Here is a 14,723-nt window from a genome sequence, read left to right on the forward strand (position 1 = left end):
AAAATCGTGGTCAGGCAACAAGTAGATTTTCCCCATTAAGAATGCCACCTTGTTTTTTGTTTGGTGTTTTTAGGGGGGTTTTTTTGGTAATGACATAACTCATGGCATTCACCTCAAGAAAGAACACATGGAATAATTTTAAGATGTAATATATGGAATCTTTGATGAGAACTTTTTATGTTGCTTACAATCGCCTCTTTTAGTATTGCCTATTTCCTCCATGCTCTGATAGGTGTTCCCATCCCCCAGTTACCCTTCCAGCCCCTGCTTAGGTAAGTTAACTTCATTTTACAGAGTCATTAAGTGGCTTTCCCATGGTTGTACTGAAGGGGGGACCTGGTATTCAACCCAGGCCTGCCTGTTACTGGCTATACACTTAAGCATAATACTATAATACTATGTTCTGTAAACATTCTACTTCCCCACACAGTCTCATCAGCTCTTGTCTCAGAAATTTGGACCTTTCCCCTTCTTTCTTCATCTGGGCTCATTCAGATTGTAATAAAGACCTACTGTTGTATATACCAGCTGATGGACCCACCAGTATGATTAGTCAGTTAATTTATCTCTGAATTCCATATCCAACTTTTTATACATGCATGTTCATAACTTAAAACTCTAAGTATCTCTTAGATAACTAATTTTTTTTTTGTCAACAACTGAGTACTACCATCCATTGAATAAAATCCTTTTAAATATAGAAAAATTGATCTACCTCTGGAGTCAGTGCTGCTCTAAAGGCCTTAGAAAGTCTCTGTCCCCTTGCGCATTCATGCCATGTGTCTGGATGTGTGGGAAGCCGCAAGCTCATTCCCAATTCCAGGTAGCTCTGGGAGGCACACATGAGGTTTTAAAAGTTTCTTCCTTTTGCTGACTCAGCTAGGTAGGAGAGTTGGACATTCCAGCTATGTGAACAGAGATGAGCATGGAGTAGGTTAAGGAGGTGGGGTGTATTCTTGTCTCAATATGACCTTGAGCCATTCTGGGCTTTGGTTTCTAATGTCAGAATTCATATGGAAACAGTGCATCTGCTTTCAATGCAGAGCTTAGGTCCTAACTTCTTTTGGTTTTCCCACCTGGAAAACTTTATGATTATTTAGCAAATCTTCAGTCATCTGGAACTATTAATATTATTGAAGAGATGCCCGACTTTGTATCTAGTAATAAGGGGTCTTTGAGAATTCTTAACACCCACTTTTAGAACTCTCTAAAGACAGAAGGTCTTTCTGGCCTTTTGTAAAAGGAAAAGCTACAAGAACATTCTTCTTTGCTTGCTTAAAACTCCTTGCCCCCCCAGTCATAAATCAAAGAAGCCTTTGTCCAAATGATCTGACTAAGAGTTAAAGTTGAACTGATCTCTGTTGTGGGTGATAATTATATCCCTTTAGGGAACAGGCACTCTTCAATGCATTCCTTGATCAGTAACTACTGATCAGTCACCCATATGGTTAATAAAACACTACTACCACTCTTCATCCTCCTGCCAGGAATTTCACTTTAGTCCTTGACACTGGGTTTGTGTCCACCTCTCTACCCCAATCCTAACTTCCTGCAGTGTCTGGCTGCACAATTTCTCAAGAAATGTATTTATATATGGATTAAGCCTGATGTTCTGAAGATAGTGTCTGCTATTACTGAAACAGTTCCTTCTTGCCACAAATCCAAGTTAAGTGTGTGAATTAACACCTCATTAGATTGATTCTTCTCCCCATTCCCAAATCACTTTCCTCTTGAACTCCCACTCTTGATTACTGATACCACCATTTACCTAGTGTTGGCCAAGTTAGGAAACTTGAACTTTCTCTCCTCCTCCACCAGGGTGCTTGACAGCACCAAACCCCATGTCCGTTAAACATGCTTACTTCTCTCCATCTCCACTCAGACATCCCGCTTTTTTCTGTTGTGCTTAGTATGGTGCCTGGTTGGACTGCTAATAAGTGTTTGATGAAAGAATGGAATGTCTTTATCTTAAGCAGACTTTTCCCTGCCATTTTACTGTCTTAGATGATATCTTAATATACTTTGACTTTTTCTACTTTAGGGTCTTAAAAAGTTTTCATGATTTTACTTAATGTTTCTAAGTTATTCCTATTATCTAAGCAAAGTCATTTTCCTTGAATAAATTAGTATTTTGATGTCTATGTATTAATTTTTTGTTACACATTAGATGTTAGGAACATATCCTAAACATTTCTTAACAGCAAATTTTAAAGTCCTATTATGAGCAGTTTTAATTAGTGGCTTGCAAAATAGTTTCTCAGTCATTTCTATGTTTAAAAAACCCCTCTACTGTGTTTATGAAAAGATGCATTATCATTATAAAAAAATTGAAACAACATAGGCAAAAGTTACAAAGAAAGAAATCAATGCCAAAATCCATTTTACTTTTAACAGCAGTACTTGAATCTGAAAGAACTACTGGAATTTACATAATTTCTTGACAAGAACATTTGGAAAAACATTGAATATTAGGATAATAATTTTTAAGATTGTTTCAGCGTTACACTCGTACTATGAAAGAGGACGAAATTATTGCCTTTACGCTTTCTCCCAATTCCCTTTTCCCTCCACCTCTCCAGTATGCTATGAATCTTCACAATGTAAAAATAATCGGATAACCTGAAAGTTTCCTGAATCTGTGAGGGTCTCCATTTAACAAATACCAATGATACCTACATCAGATTTTTTTTTCTGACTTTTTCTTAAAAGCTAATTAAGCTTTGTTTTTTTTCTATTTTGTTTTGTATGATGTCGTCAAGCCTGTCTACAGGACCTGCTTTCAGGAATATCTCGCTTCTGTTGTGGTTTTCATATAATAGCTGCCACCCTCCCTGCCACCAAATATGAATGTATAGACCTCCACCACCCAATGCCATTTCCTTTTTTAATTGTTCCTTATCTTGGAATGGCGCAGAGAGAAGCTACATCTATGCCCCACGAGGCCCATGTGGTTCCCCGTGTGATTTGCGGAAAGCCCTTATGTCGTAGGATATCTCTGAGATTGTTGCACACCCCTTTTCCTTTTCCCTACCTTACAGCCTGCAATTTCACTTCAATAGGCAGGGGATATTGAAAGTAAAGATATTATTTGTTGTCTTGTTCCTTCCCCTTCAGCTACATCCATTGCACTAATTTATGATAAGAAATCAGATATTTAGAGGAACATTCTTAGCTTCTCCAGTGTCTTGCTTATGTTCCCCCAGTTTTATTGCTGATAAAGGTGGATGAGGTTTTCAAGACAATGACATCTATTTTTTAGAGAACCGTCTTACATCAAGGTCTGAAGATGACTCTTAATACTCTTCCAAGAAAATTTTGGTCAATTTTCTTACATATGGCAGGTATTTATCATAATGTGTGGCTTCAGGTTGATATCATCTGCTTGTATTCTTTGAATATAGATAGCCTTTTCTTCTCTAATTTACTTTGTTTCAGTTGGATTCAGAAAAGGAAAGAAGAGTCAAGACTGCCTTTATTGAACTATCTTTTATTTAGAAGATCCCCTACCCATAATTTATGGGTATTCAATTTAATAATTCTTCCAATGGTAGTTCACGTAAATGACCCAAAGAATGATAATAGCATTGCGTTGGAAACGTTTTCCATTTTTATTAATGTACAGGTTGAGTATCCCTCATGTGAAATGCTTGGTACCAGAAGTATTTCAGATTTCAAAATTTTTTTCCAGCTTTTGGAATATTTGCACATATATAAGATATCTTGGGGATGGGATCCAAGACTAAACATGAAATTTATTTATGTTTCATATATACCATGTACGAATAGCCAAGGTCAAATGTGAATTTTCCTCTTGTGTAGTTATGTCTGCTCAAATAGTTTTGGATTTTGGAGAATTTCAGATTAGGGATGTTCCACCTGTTTTTTAAACCTATGTCTCTTACTTTGGGTACATACTAATTTATTTTAGGCTCTAAGAACTATTTTGAAATGTGGTTATATATGGTGTGCTTTTGTGTCCTTACGTGTAGATAAGTATCATGTTATTAAATTACATTTTATTCAAAATAATTTACATATCACATACCTTTATTTTTCAATTTCCTCATATCCATAGCTCACCCTTATCTCCCCCCTCACATTTTTAAGGAATCAAAGGAAAGTAGGAGATCTCTTTATCTTCTTACATTTTGATATAATCATTCAAGGCAAATGTAGCAGAAATTCTCATTAGAAATTACATTTTCCAGGGGAAAGCTGGTGGGAGAGAGGAGAGAGGTGATAGAAAATAATGGAGGATTAAATTTGACAGGGACAGAACAATGGAAGAGTGGTTATTTTCAGTGTGAAATAAACTGATCTTATGGGAGGTATCGCAAGTTTTTAAAAACAAAGCAGGAAAATAAAGTATTAACTCATTCACCTGTATACAAACCTTTTTCATTTATTTTGCTAAATGAGATTTTATTATACAGCTTTTAGATGATTCAGCAATATGGGAAAAATTTGAAATTTCTGTATAGATAACTGCCCAACTATTAATATAAGGTGTGGCATTAAACCAGATGACTCATGGGTAATGCACAAAATATATTCTTTCTTTCTACAAAATCAACTATATTTGAGTTAGCATAATATAGCACTTAGAAATATTTTATGTTAAAATTGTTTAAGCCAGAACCCCAAAGATGAAACATTTTTTATTCAGAGATTTCATTTTACTTTATGCAGGACATGTACTCAGAGTACTTTAATTGGGAGTACATGTAGGAAAATGAATATTACTTTTGTCACCATATTAGTGTGAATGTTAAAACAGTTATTTATACTAAAAACATACAGTGTTTCATGCAGTAAAACCTTTTGTTCAATGAATCATTCTCTTGAGTCATCCATTTTACGTATTGGTAGAACTTCTCATCTTTTTTCTATTAATGATAGAAATGAATGAGATACATCATAATGGAATTATTATTAATTTTTTACCAGAAGAGAGAAAAATTACATGATGAAGAAGAAAGAAAAAGCATCTGGGTTAGCCAAGAGCGACAGAGAACGCTGGATAGACTTAGAACGTTTAAACAGGTAATAAAAGTATGTTCCCTTTATTATTTTTCATTGAAAACATAACTTAATACATGCCTGTTTGATTTCTTTTTATGATTAAAAACTTGGGTTTTCCTTTTTTATTTAGAACATCTTGCAACCATGGCAAGTCATTTTAAAACTTGTTTTGATTGTATGGCTCTCTTTCCTCTCTGTGTTTCCAGAATTAGTATTCTTGTGACCCTTGGCTCATAGCTTTAGTATGAGAGGAATGATCAGGGCTTCTGAAAGCCTGGATTCCTCTTAAGTTTAAAAAACATAGTTAATTCATAACTGACTATCCACCTCAAGCATCAACTTGTTATTTATTTCACATCCATCAACCCATGGTGGTAATAGATGGAAGTGACCACTGGCAGAATTAGAAGGTAGGTCTACATATATGCAAAATGCTTGAGCAGTTCTCTTGCTAGGCTAACCCATGACTCTGGACACTGATATCACAGCATCTGAACATCTCAGAACCGTGCTTAAGTTTAGCGGGTCTGGTTGTTAAAGTGCTCTGGAGACTGACTTCAGTTGTTCATGCTGAGGATCACCTTATAGGTGAAGGAAGCTTTTGATCAAGTCCTCTTGCCATTACAGTGAGAAAAATGGGATGGTAGAGAGGGCATCCTTAACACAAAGACAAGACTTGTATTGTGTTAAATAAATGTTGTCTACCCAATCATGTTAATATTAGGTATTACTATAGTAACAGATACAAATGAGAGTTCTTTATATCTGCACTTCAAAAAAATCTCATTCCTTCTTTTTTTTTTTTTTTTTTTTTTTTTTGAGACAGAGTCTCACTGTGTTGCCCGGTCTAGAGTGAGTGCCGTGGCATCAGCCTAGCTCACAGCAACCTCAAACTCTTGGGCTTAAGCTATCCTTCTGCCTCAGCCTCCCGAGTAGCTGGGACTACAGGCATGCGCCACCATGCCCGGCTGATTTTTTCTGTATATATTTTTAGTTGGCCAGATAATTTCTTTCTATTTTTAGTAGAGACAGGGTCTCGCTCTTGCTCAGGCTGGTCTTGAACTCCTGAGCTCCAGCAATCCGCCCACCTAGGCCTCCCAGAGGGCTAGGATTATAGGCGTGAGCCACCGCGCCAGGCCAAAAAAATCTCATTCCTTCTACTTCATTGTATTATAAAAGGCATATGATGTTATAGGAGCTTTTTAAAAATGCCAAGTAAGCTGTTTAAAAAAGAATATTAATATTTTAATTTTATCATCTGTCAGCATCTGACAATATATAGGAAAACATTAGTTTCTTAGCTTTTTGCATAACAGTAGCATGTATGTGTTTGACATTATGTTTTGTATTTTACTTGCCATTTTTTACATTTAAATCAGTAATACTTTGAAGATTTATTTTTTTTATTTTTACTTTTTTTTTTTTTTTTTTTTTCCAGACAGAGCCTCACTCTGTGGCCCAGGCTAGAGTGCCGTGGCGTCAGCCCAGCTCACAGCAACCTCAAACTCCTGGGCTTAAAGTGATCCCCTTACCTCAGCCTCCCGAGTAGCTGGGACTACAGGCATGCGCCACCATGCCCGGCTAATTTTTTCTATATATTTTTAGTTGTCCAGCTTATTTCTTCCTATCTTTTTTTAGTAGAGACTGGGTCTCGCTCTTGCTTAGGCTGGTCTCGAACTCCTGAGCTCAAATAATCCACCCCCCCTCGGCCTTCCAAAGTGCCAGGATTACAGGCATGAGCCACTGCGCCCGGCCTGAAGATCTTTTTTAATCATGTGGTAATTTTGAACAGTTGATTTCTTCAGTAGATAAGAGCAGGATAAGGCCTTAATGGTTTTGATAGGCAAGTAAAAAAGGGGTTTGTGATAATTGTTTGAAAGGTACTCAGCATCTTCTGTTTTTCTGTGTAACTTTATGTTATTTAAGAGTGAAAATCACCAAAGAATCACAAAAACATCTTTCATTTGAAGGAAAAATAAATATGCATTTGCGTATAAATTGTTATTATGATATCTTCTGGTATTTTAGAGGTATCCTGGGCAAGTTATACTTAAATCAACCAGATTACGACTGGCTCATGCAAGAAGAAAAAGTATAGTAAGTCCTGTTCAGCGCGAGGATCAGTGTGACTGTCTGCCAGGAGTGTTACAAGTAGAAGAGAAAACTGACGAGGTGGGAGAAGGAAGAAGCAAGCTTGGGCCACCACAGACAACAAAACCCCAGAGCCTTGCACAACTTGAAGACTCTTCATTAGCACAACTTGAAGCCACTTCATTACCTCTCAGTGGTGTTACCTCTGAACTCCCTCCCACTGTATCTCTTCCACTTGTGAATAACAACCTTGAACCATGTTCTGTTACCATAGATCCACTCCCACCACCTCGTCCTCCAACACCACCTCCTCCCCCACCACCACCTCCTCCCCCTCCTCCCCCACCTCTGCCTGTTGCTAAGGACGATGTCCCAGAGACACTGGAGAAAGATCTGCCTAGAAAGGAAGGGAACGAGAAGAGGATCCCGAAGTCTGCCAGTGCCCCGTCAGCACACCTCTTTGATAGCAGCCAGCTGGTCAGTGCCCGGAAGAAGCTCAGAAAGACAGCTGAAGGTTTGCAAAGGAGGAGGGGTAAGTTAAAAAGATATTTTCATGTCCCATCTCTTGTAGGAAATTAGGAATAAAGAATAATGAAAAACTTTATAGTTCATATGACCATATATAGCTTAAAGCATTATTTTATTTGTGAACATTATTTGATAGTAAACAGGGTTTCAGGGTCTCACAAGGAGAATTCTCACCAACCCCCATCAGCAAATCTGTATAGGTATACAGAAATGCATACCTTCTTGAGCTGTTCGGCATGTTTTAAAAATGTACCTTCAAAGTTATAATTATTTGTTTGGTAATGCACAGGGAGGGGGTCCTTTTGTATTAGGGGGAAAATCAGATTTTAATCCTAAGAGAAAAGAAAAATACTTAAATCAGAAAGGGTAGGGTATCTGGTGAGGACCATCACACAGGGCAGACATTGGCAGGATCATGTAACATTTGGTCACATACTTGTGAGGACATTTGTCCAAATATATTCTTTGTATAGAAAGACAAAGAAGAATAGGGAGTAACTGGTGCAATTTACTGCATGTCAGATATGCCTCAATAAAGTTACTTCTAAAAAGAACAGGGAATAATTCTTGCCTTTTAGGAGCTTTCAGTTTGCATGCGGAGCACATATAAGGCAATTTGCATGTTACATTTTAATCTGAGATGCCTTTTTGTCAAATGATTCTTACCACACTGAGTAAAATTGCACATGTGAAACACCTGACAAGTGCACAGCCACCATGATGAACTAAAATTTAATCTTTAAAAATGAAATGTATAACCCAATCACTGTCTGAATTTGGATTGGGCATGTACAATAGGGAAATCCTTTAGGACTCTCGCTCATGGTATTACCAAGACCACCTCCCAGCTCCCAATCTGCTCACTTCTCTCCCATGGAAATGATGGGAATTACCAACAATACCTTCCATGGAATTGGAGTCTTGGGATTTTTTCTTTAGCAAGGTTAGTCAGGATCCCTTCTGCCCTGGCAACTTGGCCACACTTCACAATCCATTTTGTAGGTGGTGTTTTGGTGTCCTGTGCTTTCCTAGTCAAAACACTATAGGTTATACAGTTTGACTGTAAGTGCAATCTAACTCTAATTGTCTTGTTTTTGTTTTCCAAAGTGAGCTCACCCATGGATGAGGTGCTAGCTTCCTTGAAGCGTGGTAGTTTTCACCTGAAAAAGGTTGAACAGCGAACTCTGCCTCCTTTTCCTGATGAAGATGATAGTAATAATATCTTGGCACAGATAAGAAAAGGGGTAAAATTGAAGAAGGTACAGAAAGAGGTGTTAAGAGAATCATTCACGCTTCTGCCCGATACAGACCCTCTCACACGCAGCATCCATGAAGCTCTTAGAAGAATTAAAGAAGCATCCCCCGAGTCAGAGGATGAAGAGGAGGCTTTGCCTTGCACGGACTGGGAGAACTAACAAGTAAATGGCCTTATTGTCCTTTTAGTAGCCTTCAGTAATAGCTTTTATATTGGATCATGGGGTCTGGCATTTTTATTGAGTCTGAGGCTTATTGTTTATTATGCAGCTCAATTTTATTTTATTTTTAGATGGCCAGAGAAACTGAATGTACAGCTTAATTTTAGCATGAATCATACATTTGTAAACGTCATGGCTAGGCATAGTGGTTCACGCCTATAATCCTGGCTCTCTGGGAAAGCTGAGGCAGGAGGATCGTTTGAGGTCAGGAGTTTGAGACCAGCCTAAGCAAGAGTGAGACCCCATCTCTACTAAAAATAGAAAAATTAGCCAGGCATGGTGGCACATGCCTATAGTCCCAGTTACTTGGGAGGTTGAGGCAGGATGATTGCTTGAGCTCAGGAGTTTGAGGTTGCAGTGACCCACAGTGATGCCACTGCACTCTCCCAGGGTGATAGAGTGAGACTCTGTCTCAAAAAAAAAAGTAAACTTCAGGTAGAAATTTAAGATAACACTTTCTGGAAACTTAATGATAACTTGAAAAGGACCATTGCTGTGTAAATGCTATGTTTTTAATATCCTTTTCATTAAAAATGTCTGCCATACAGCTATATCCCAAGTAAAGTGACAGTCTCTTTCTTGCCTTAGAAAATGGGTAAGGCTTGCCAGGAGTGGTGGCTCACTCCTGTAGTCCCAGCCACTCAAGAGGCTGAGGCAGGAGGATCCTGTCAGCCCAGGAGTTCTAGTTCAGCTTGGGCAACATAGTGAGTGAGACCTGTGTCTCTAAAGTGAATGAATGAATGAATACATACATACATACATTTTTTAAAAAGCCAATTTGGAGGGAAAAAAAAAAAAACAACTCAGTAAGACTTTTCTAAGTAAGTATTTCAGTTACAAACTGTTATGCATATTGAATTTTCATGTCTTCTGTCCTCATGTCCAAGCCTCCCACAGTGCTGGGATAACAAATGTAAGCCACCATGCCCCGCCCACCCTTGACATCTTATTATTTGCCCAAAGAAGAGTTCTCCTCTACGATCAGTCTGGAAAAATTGTTGTGTTGGCTTGATTATTCAACTTTCTAAACCACCTTTTTTTTTTTTTTTTTTTGAGACAGAGTCTCACTCTGTTGCCCGGGCTAGAATGCCATGGTGTCAGCCTAGCTCACAGCAACCTCAAGCTCCAGGGCTCAAGCAGTCCTACTGACTCAGCCTCCCGAGTAGCTGGGACTACAGGCATGTGCCACCATGCCCGACTAATTTTTTTCTATATATATTTTTAGCTTTCCAGATCATTTCTTTCTATTTTTAGTAGAGATGGGGTCTCGCTCTTGCTCAGGCTGATCTCTAACTCTTGACCTCGAGCAATCCTCCTGCCTCGGCCTCCCAGAGTGCTAGGATTACAGGCGTGAGCCACCTCACCCAGCCAACTTTCTAAACCTTTAAAACTACTTAGACCTATCACAGTTACAGTATTGTCTAGATAAATTTGCAGCTATTATTAATAAATATATAAAAATTGTATACATATCTTAACGAGCACCCCGTGTGTATTAAAATGCTCTTTGGTTACCCATGTGGCATTCTCCTAAGGTAATAGGCAGTTGTTATCCATTGCATTTTAATAAGCTAATTATAGAGTAATAATGGCACAAATTACACTAATGTAGAACCAGTAAAGATAACACTGCTGCAAATTAGATAGTATATATAGGATTGGTCATGATTGTAACTGAAATGTTGTCATTCATGCAAAATATATAAAGTATACAAATATGTTCCATTAATTATTATGCTCTCTTGGAATGTTTCTGTGGGCTTCAAACATTCACCAAAGGAGGGCAGACTTTAGTACTGGAGGGATTCAGTAAAGGAATAAATAATTTGTTAGCACAGCGATTCTTAAACATGGTTGATCATAAGTATTAGCCTGAGGAGCTTATTAAAAATGCAGTTTCCTGGTCTTAACTGAAGGATTCTAAGGAGATCTAATGTATATGCAGGCACACATTTTGATTTTGAAGACTTAGTTAAAAAAATTCAATCTGTTAGTTTTTAAATATTGAAAGATACTATTTTGGTTATATCAGATAACATATTACTAAAAGCAGTTTCACCTGTTCCTTTGAGCAAGGGACCATCAGGAAAATGTTCCCCTAGCACCTGTCCACCCTGCCTCTCCCTATGAGCACCTGCACCAATCAATAGCTTAAACAAAAAGGATGAAAAATTGCATTTTTCTTGATGCGTGGTGGTTACGTTTAACATAATTCAGCTAACATTCAGTAGTATCATCGTCCTGCCTTTCCCCTGTTAATCTTTTTTGTTTGTTTTCCCAGTCTCTACTGTTCTGTCACAGTGATTTTTCCTGTTATCTGTAGAGGCCCTAATTGTAGTCTATTTGTGTGACTTATTTGGATCCCAAAAGAATTTCAAGCCATTTGTCCTTGCACATATGTCCACTGTGCTGTGTAGAGGAATGTAAATATGTCAGTGTGTCTATTCAGTGTATGACTGTCTAGAGAGTCAGATATGTCTGACTGGGAATCTTTTCCACTGTAGATATTTGTAGATTTTCTCCCACTTTACAGTTCTTGCTACCTATTGTGTTGTCTTCTTCTGCTGTAGCTGTCCCAGGGACCTGCTTAAGCCTGTGCCTAAAACTACCATTTTTGCACTGATTGGTTAATTCCACAGCTGGGTCCTCACATAAATGTGTGTTTAGCTCTTTCATTACAGCTGGTCTTCATTGGCCCAGTCACAGCACACCAGCAGCTGCTCAAGCCAGCCTGTCTTTGTCTGTCTCCTCCCATCCTACCAGATCCTTCCTAACGACAGACACTGCAGTCAGGGTTTTGTATACTCAAGTGGCTGAGATGTTTTTATAGCTTCTGGCTGCTAATTCAGCCTTAGTATCAGATGCTAAGAATATGTACCACTTTGAAAATTGCTTAAAACTTTTTTGGGGATGTAGGAGACTGATTGTTGATGGCTGCTGTATGTGGTACAATGTTGAGAGAGGAAAGATGAAACACTCCCAGGTAACAAGTGTATGAGCTCAGGTCATCTGCAAAGTCAACCTTAAAGGACTGGATGAATCCTACACCAGAAGCAAACCGTAGACTAGGACCACTGATCAGACAGTGGAGGAGCTACATATCGCTGCTTTGTGATCTTGGAGGATAATTTCAAAGACTCTGAACTTTCAGAAAACCTTTCTGTAAATGACTAAAAAATTTGTACTGTAACTTGTATTAGCTGGTAATTTAATGGGTTTCTTTCTTGTAGTTTTTAAATCATTAGTGTAATTACACACTTTTTTTTAAAGAGCTAATTTCTCGAAACTTAAATGAAGTAAAAACTGAAGGTGTGCCTTGGTTCTTCTCTGAAACTCAGAGAGATAGCCAGAGTTCATAGTGTCCTTCAAGACTTCTGAACATGAAATGGTGTGTAATTATATAGACTTAAACTTACTAACTATATAGCATTGTCGTGGTTCAATAGAATATAATGTGAGCCACATATCCAATATAAAAAATTTTAACAGTCACATTAAAAGGAAAAAGGAACACATAAAACTTATTTTAGTAATACTTTATTCGACATAATGTAGCCAAAATTGTACCTTTCAACATGTAATCAACACAAAAAAATTTGACAGTTTTCTTTTTCCTTTTTTAAGGTACTAAGTCTTCAAACTCCAGTGTGTATTTTATACTTAATAGTAGCACATCTCAGTTCAAATGCTAAGTATCCTACCAAAACAGTAAAATTGTATGTAACTGAAAAATATTTTATATTGTTCCAGATTTTTAATTTATATCAAACTAAAAAACATTGTTTCTCAGTCACAGTAGCGCTACATTTCAAGTACTCATTACATGTAGGTAGCTACAGTATTAGAAAATGTAGAACTATAATAAAATAAGTTGGTACTTTTATTGATGTGCCTGTCAGCCTTTATCTGATAAGTATGTCTGTGATATATATGCTCCTGTGCCATGGGTAAGGCCATAGTCCTCAAGCACAACACTTTTAAATAAAAAAGTCCTACTAAAATATCTACTTAAAGATCAGTATTAATCCTGTCCTCTAAATGACAATATAACAAAAAAAATCTCTCTATTGAATTTTAAAGATACCATTACTAGTTCTTACTTCACTGTCAGTTTATGGGGCAAATATTTTAGATTTTAATTTACCCTTTTTTTTTTTTTTTTTTTTTTTTTTGAGACAGAGTCTCACTTTGTTGCCCAGGCTAGAGTGAGTGCCGTGGCATCAGCCTAGCTCACAGCAACCTCAGACTCCTGGGCTTAAGCGATCCTACTGCCTCAGCCTCCCGAGTAGCTGGGACTACAGGCATGAGCCACCATGCCCGGCTAATTTTTTTGTATATATATTTTTAGTTGGCCAGATAATTTCTTTCTATTTTTAGTAGAGACGGGGTCTCACTCTTGCTCAGGCTGGTCTCGAACTCCTGACCTCGAGCGATCCACCCGCCTCGGCCTCCCAGAGCTAGGATTACAGGCGTGAGCCACCGCGCCCGGCAATTTACCCTTTTAGTATACAGTTTTGACATAAAGTGTTAGATTCATTTTCATTTTTGTTCCTTTTACTCTAACAACCTTTTAAGTATCAAAATCTTTATTCAAATCAGTTTTCATTTTTATTGCTTTAGGAATACAAACTTATCCTTTAGAAAGAACATATCTCCTATACAGCATACTGTATAAATGTCCATTTATAAGAAAAGAACATCAGTATTCATCCAGGATATTGCAAAGGGTATGAGGGAACATATATATATATATATATATACACACACACACACACACACACACACACAGTATCTTTAAAAGGTCATTTATTTCTTTAAATGTACTGTATTTATTCTCTTTGTAAACAGGCAACAGAAAGAAGAAAAATACCTACAGTTGAAGATTGGTTCTGATTCTTTGGAACACAACAGCTTAAGCACCTGTTTCCACAGTTGGATTACATCAGATCCAAAGTATATTGGCTCAGTGGTGTGAAAAAGGCACAATTGGCAAGTTATCACTTTCCAGTCATTCCATTAGGTGGTGGTTAACATGAGTTTTAGATGTGCAATGTTCCTGATTGCAATGAAAAAAAAAAAGCCTTCTGGTGATTTCTGGGGGTTTCTTTATGCACCTTCTCCTCCCGTCCACGTGTTTACATCCTTATAGCGGCCAGTTAAGCTAGGAAGAACACTGGGTTGACAGATTTACTGTGAGCTGTGTTGGGACTGCTTTGAGAGCCATCTTTCACTGCGCTGAAAGTCGTCTAAAAATACAGAGCTGCTTCCATATCAGCTATAAAATAGTGTTGTACTCTGAAAAAGTTTATCACGATAGCTGTATGTCAGGAATTAAAATCAGATGGAAATGCACTTAAAATCTCCACATTACTTATCTCCAAAGGAATTTTCATAAAGATGATGAACATCTGAAAAGCCACACAACAATGGGGATACATCTATTAATGTGTTCACCACAACATGATACATTTAACATGGCATATTTTTAGAAGGCCACAGTCTCACACTTTGTAAAGTTTTGAAGTAAAAATTTCCATGCTTTTAAATTGCTTTTAATATTTCTGAATTTATAATAGTTTGAGTTTTATGTGCATCCTTGCTTATGAG

General features: G+C 37.6%; 1 protein-coding gene across 2 annotated transcripts in view; it reads left to right on the forward strand.

Annotated features, from left to right (window-relative positions):
* The window catches only part of JMY (junction mediating and regulatory protein, p53 cofactor), an 81,255-nt gene extending 66,787 nt beyond the window's left edge, over nucleotides 1-14,468 (forward strand). For both annotated transcript variants that reach the window (XM_045566186.1, XM_045566188.1), the window contains 4 exons: nucleotides 4,948-5,043; nucleotides 7,051-7,645; nucleotides 8,749-9,059; nucleotides 13,965-14,468. In XM_045566186.1, the coding sequence (XP_045422142.1) occupies nucleotides 4,948-5,043; nucleotides 7,051-7,645; nucleotides 8,749-9,056 (999 nt within the window). In that variant the 3' untranslated portion in view covers nucleotides 9,057-9,059; nucleotides 13,965-14,468. The remainder of the gene's footprint in view (nucleotides 1-4,947; nucleotides 5,044-7,050; nucleotides 7,646-8,748; nucleotides 9,060-13,964) is intronic.
* The last annotated feature ends 255 nt before the right edge of the window (nucleotides 14,469-14,723 follow it).

Source organism: Lemur catta, chromosome 12, assembly GCF_020740605.2.
Source record: "Lemur catta isolate mLemCat1 chromosome 12, mLemCat1.pri, whole genome shotgun sequence".
In the NCBI taxonomy this organism is placed as follows: domain Eukaryota; kingdom Metazoa; phylum Chordata; class Mammalia; order Primates; family Lemuridae; genus Lemur; species Lemur catta.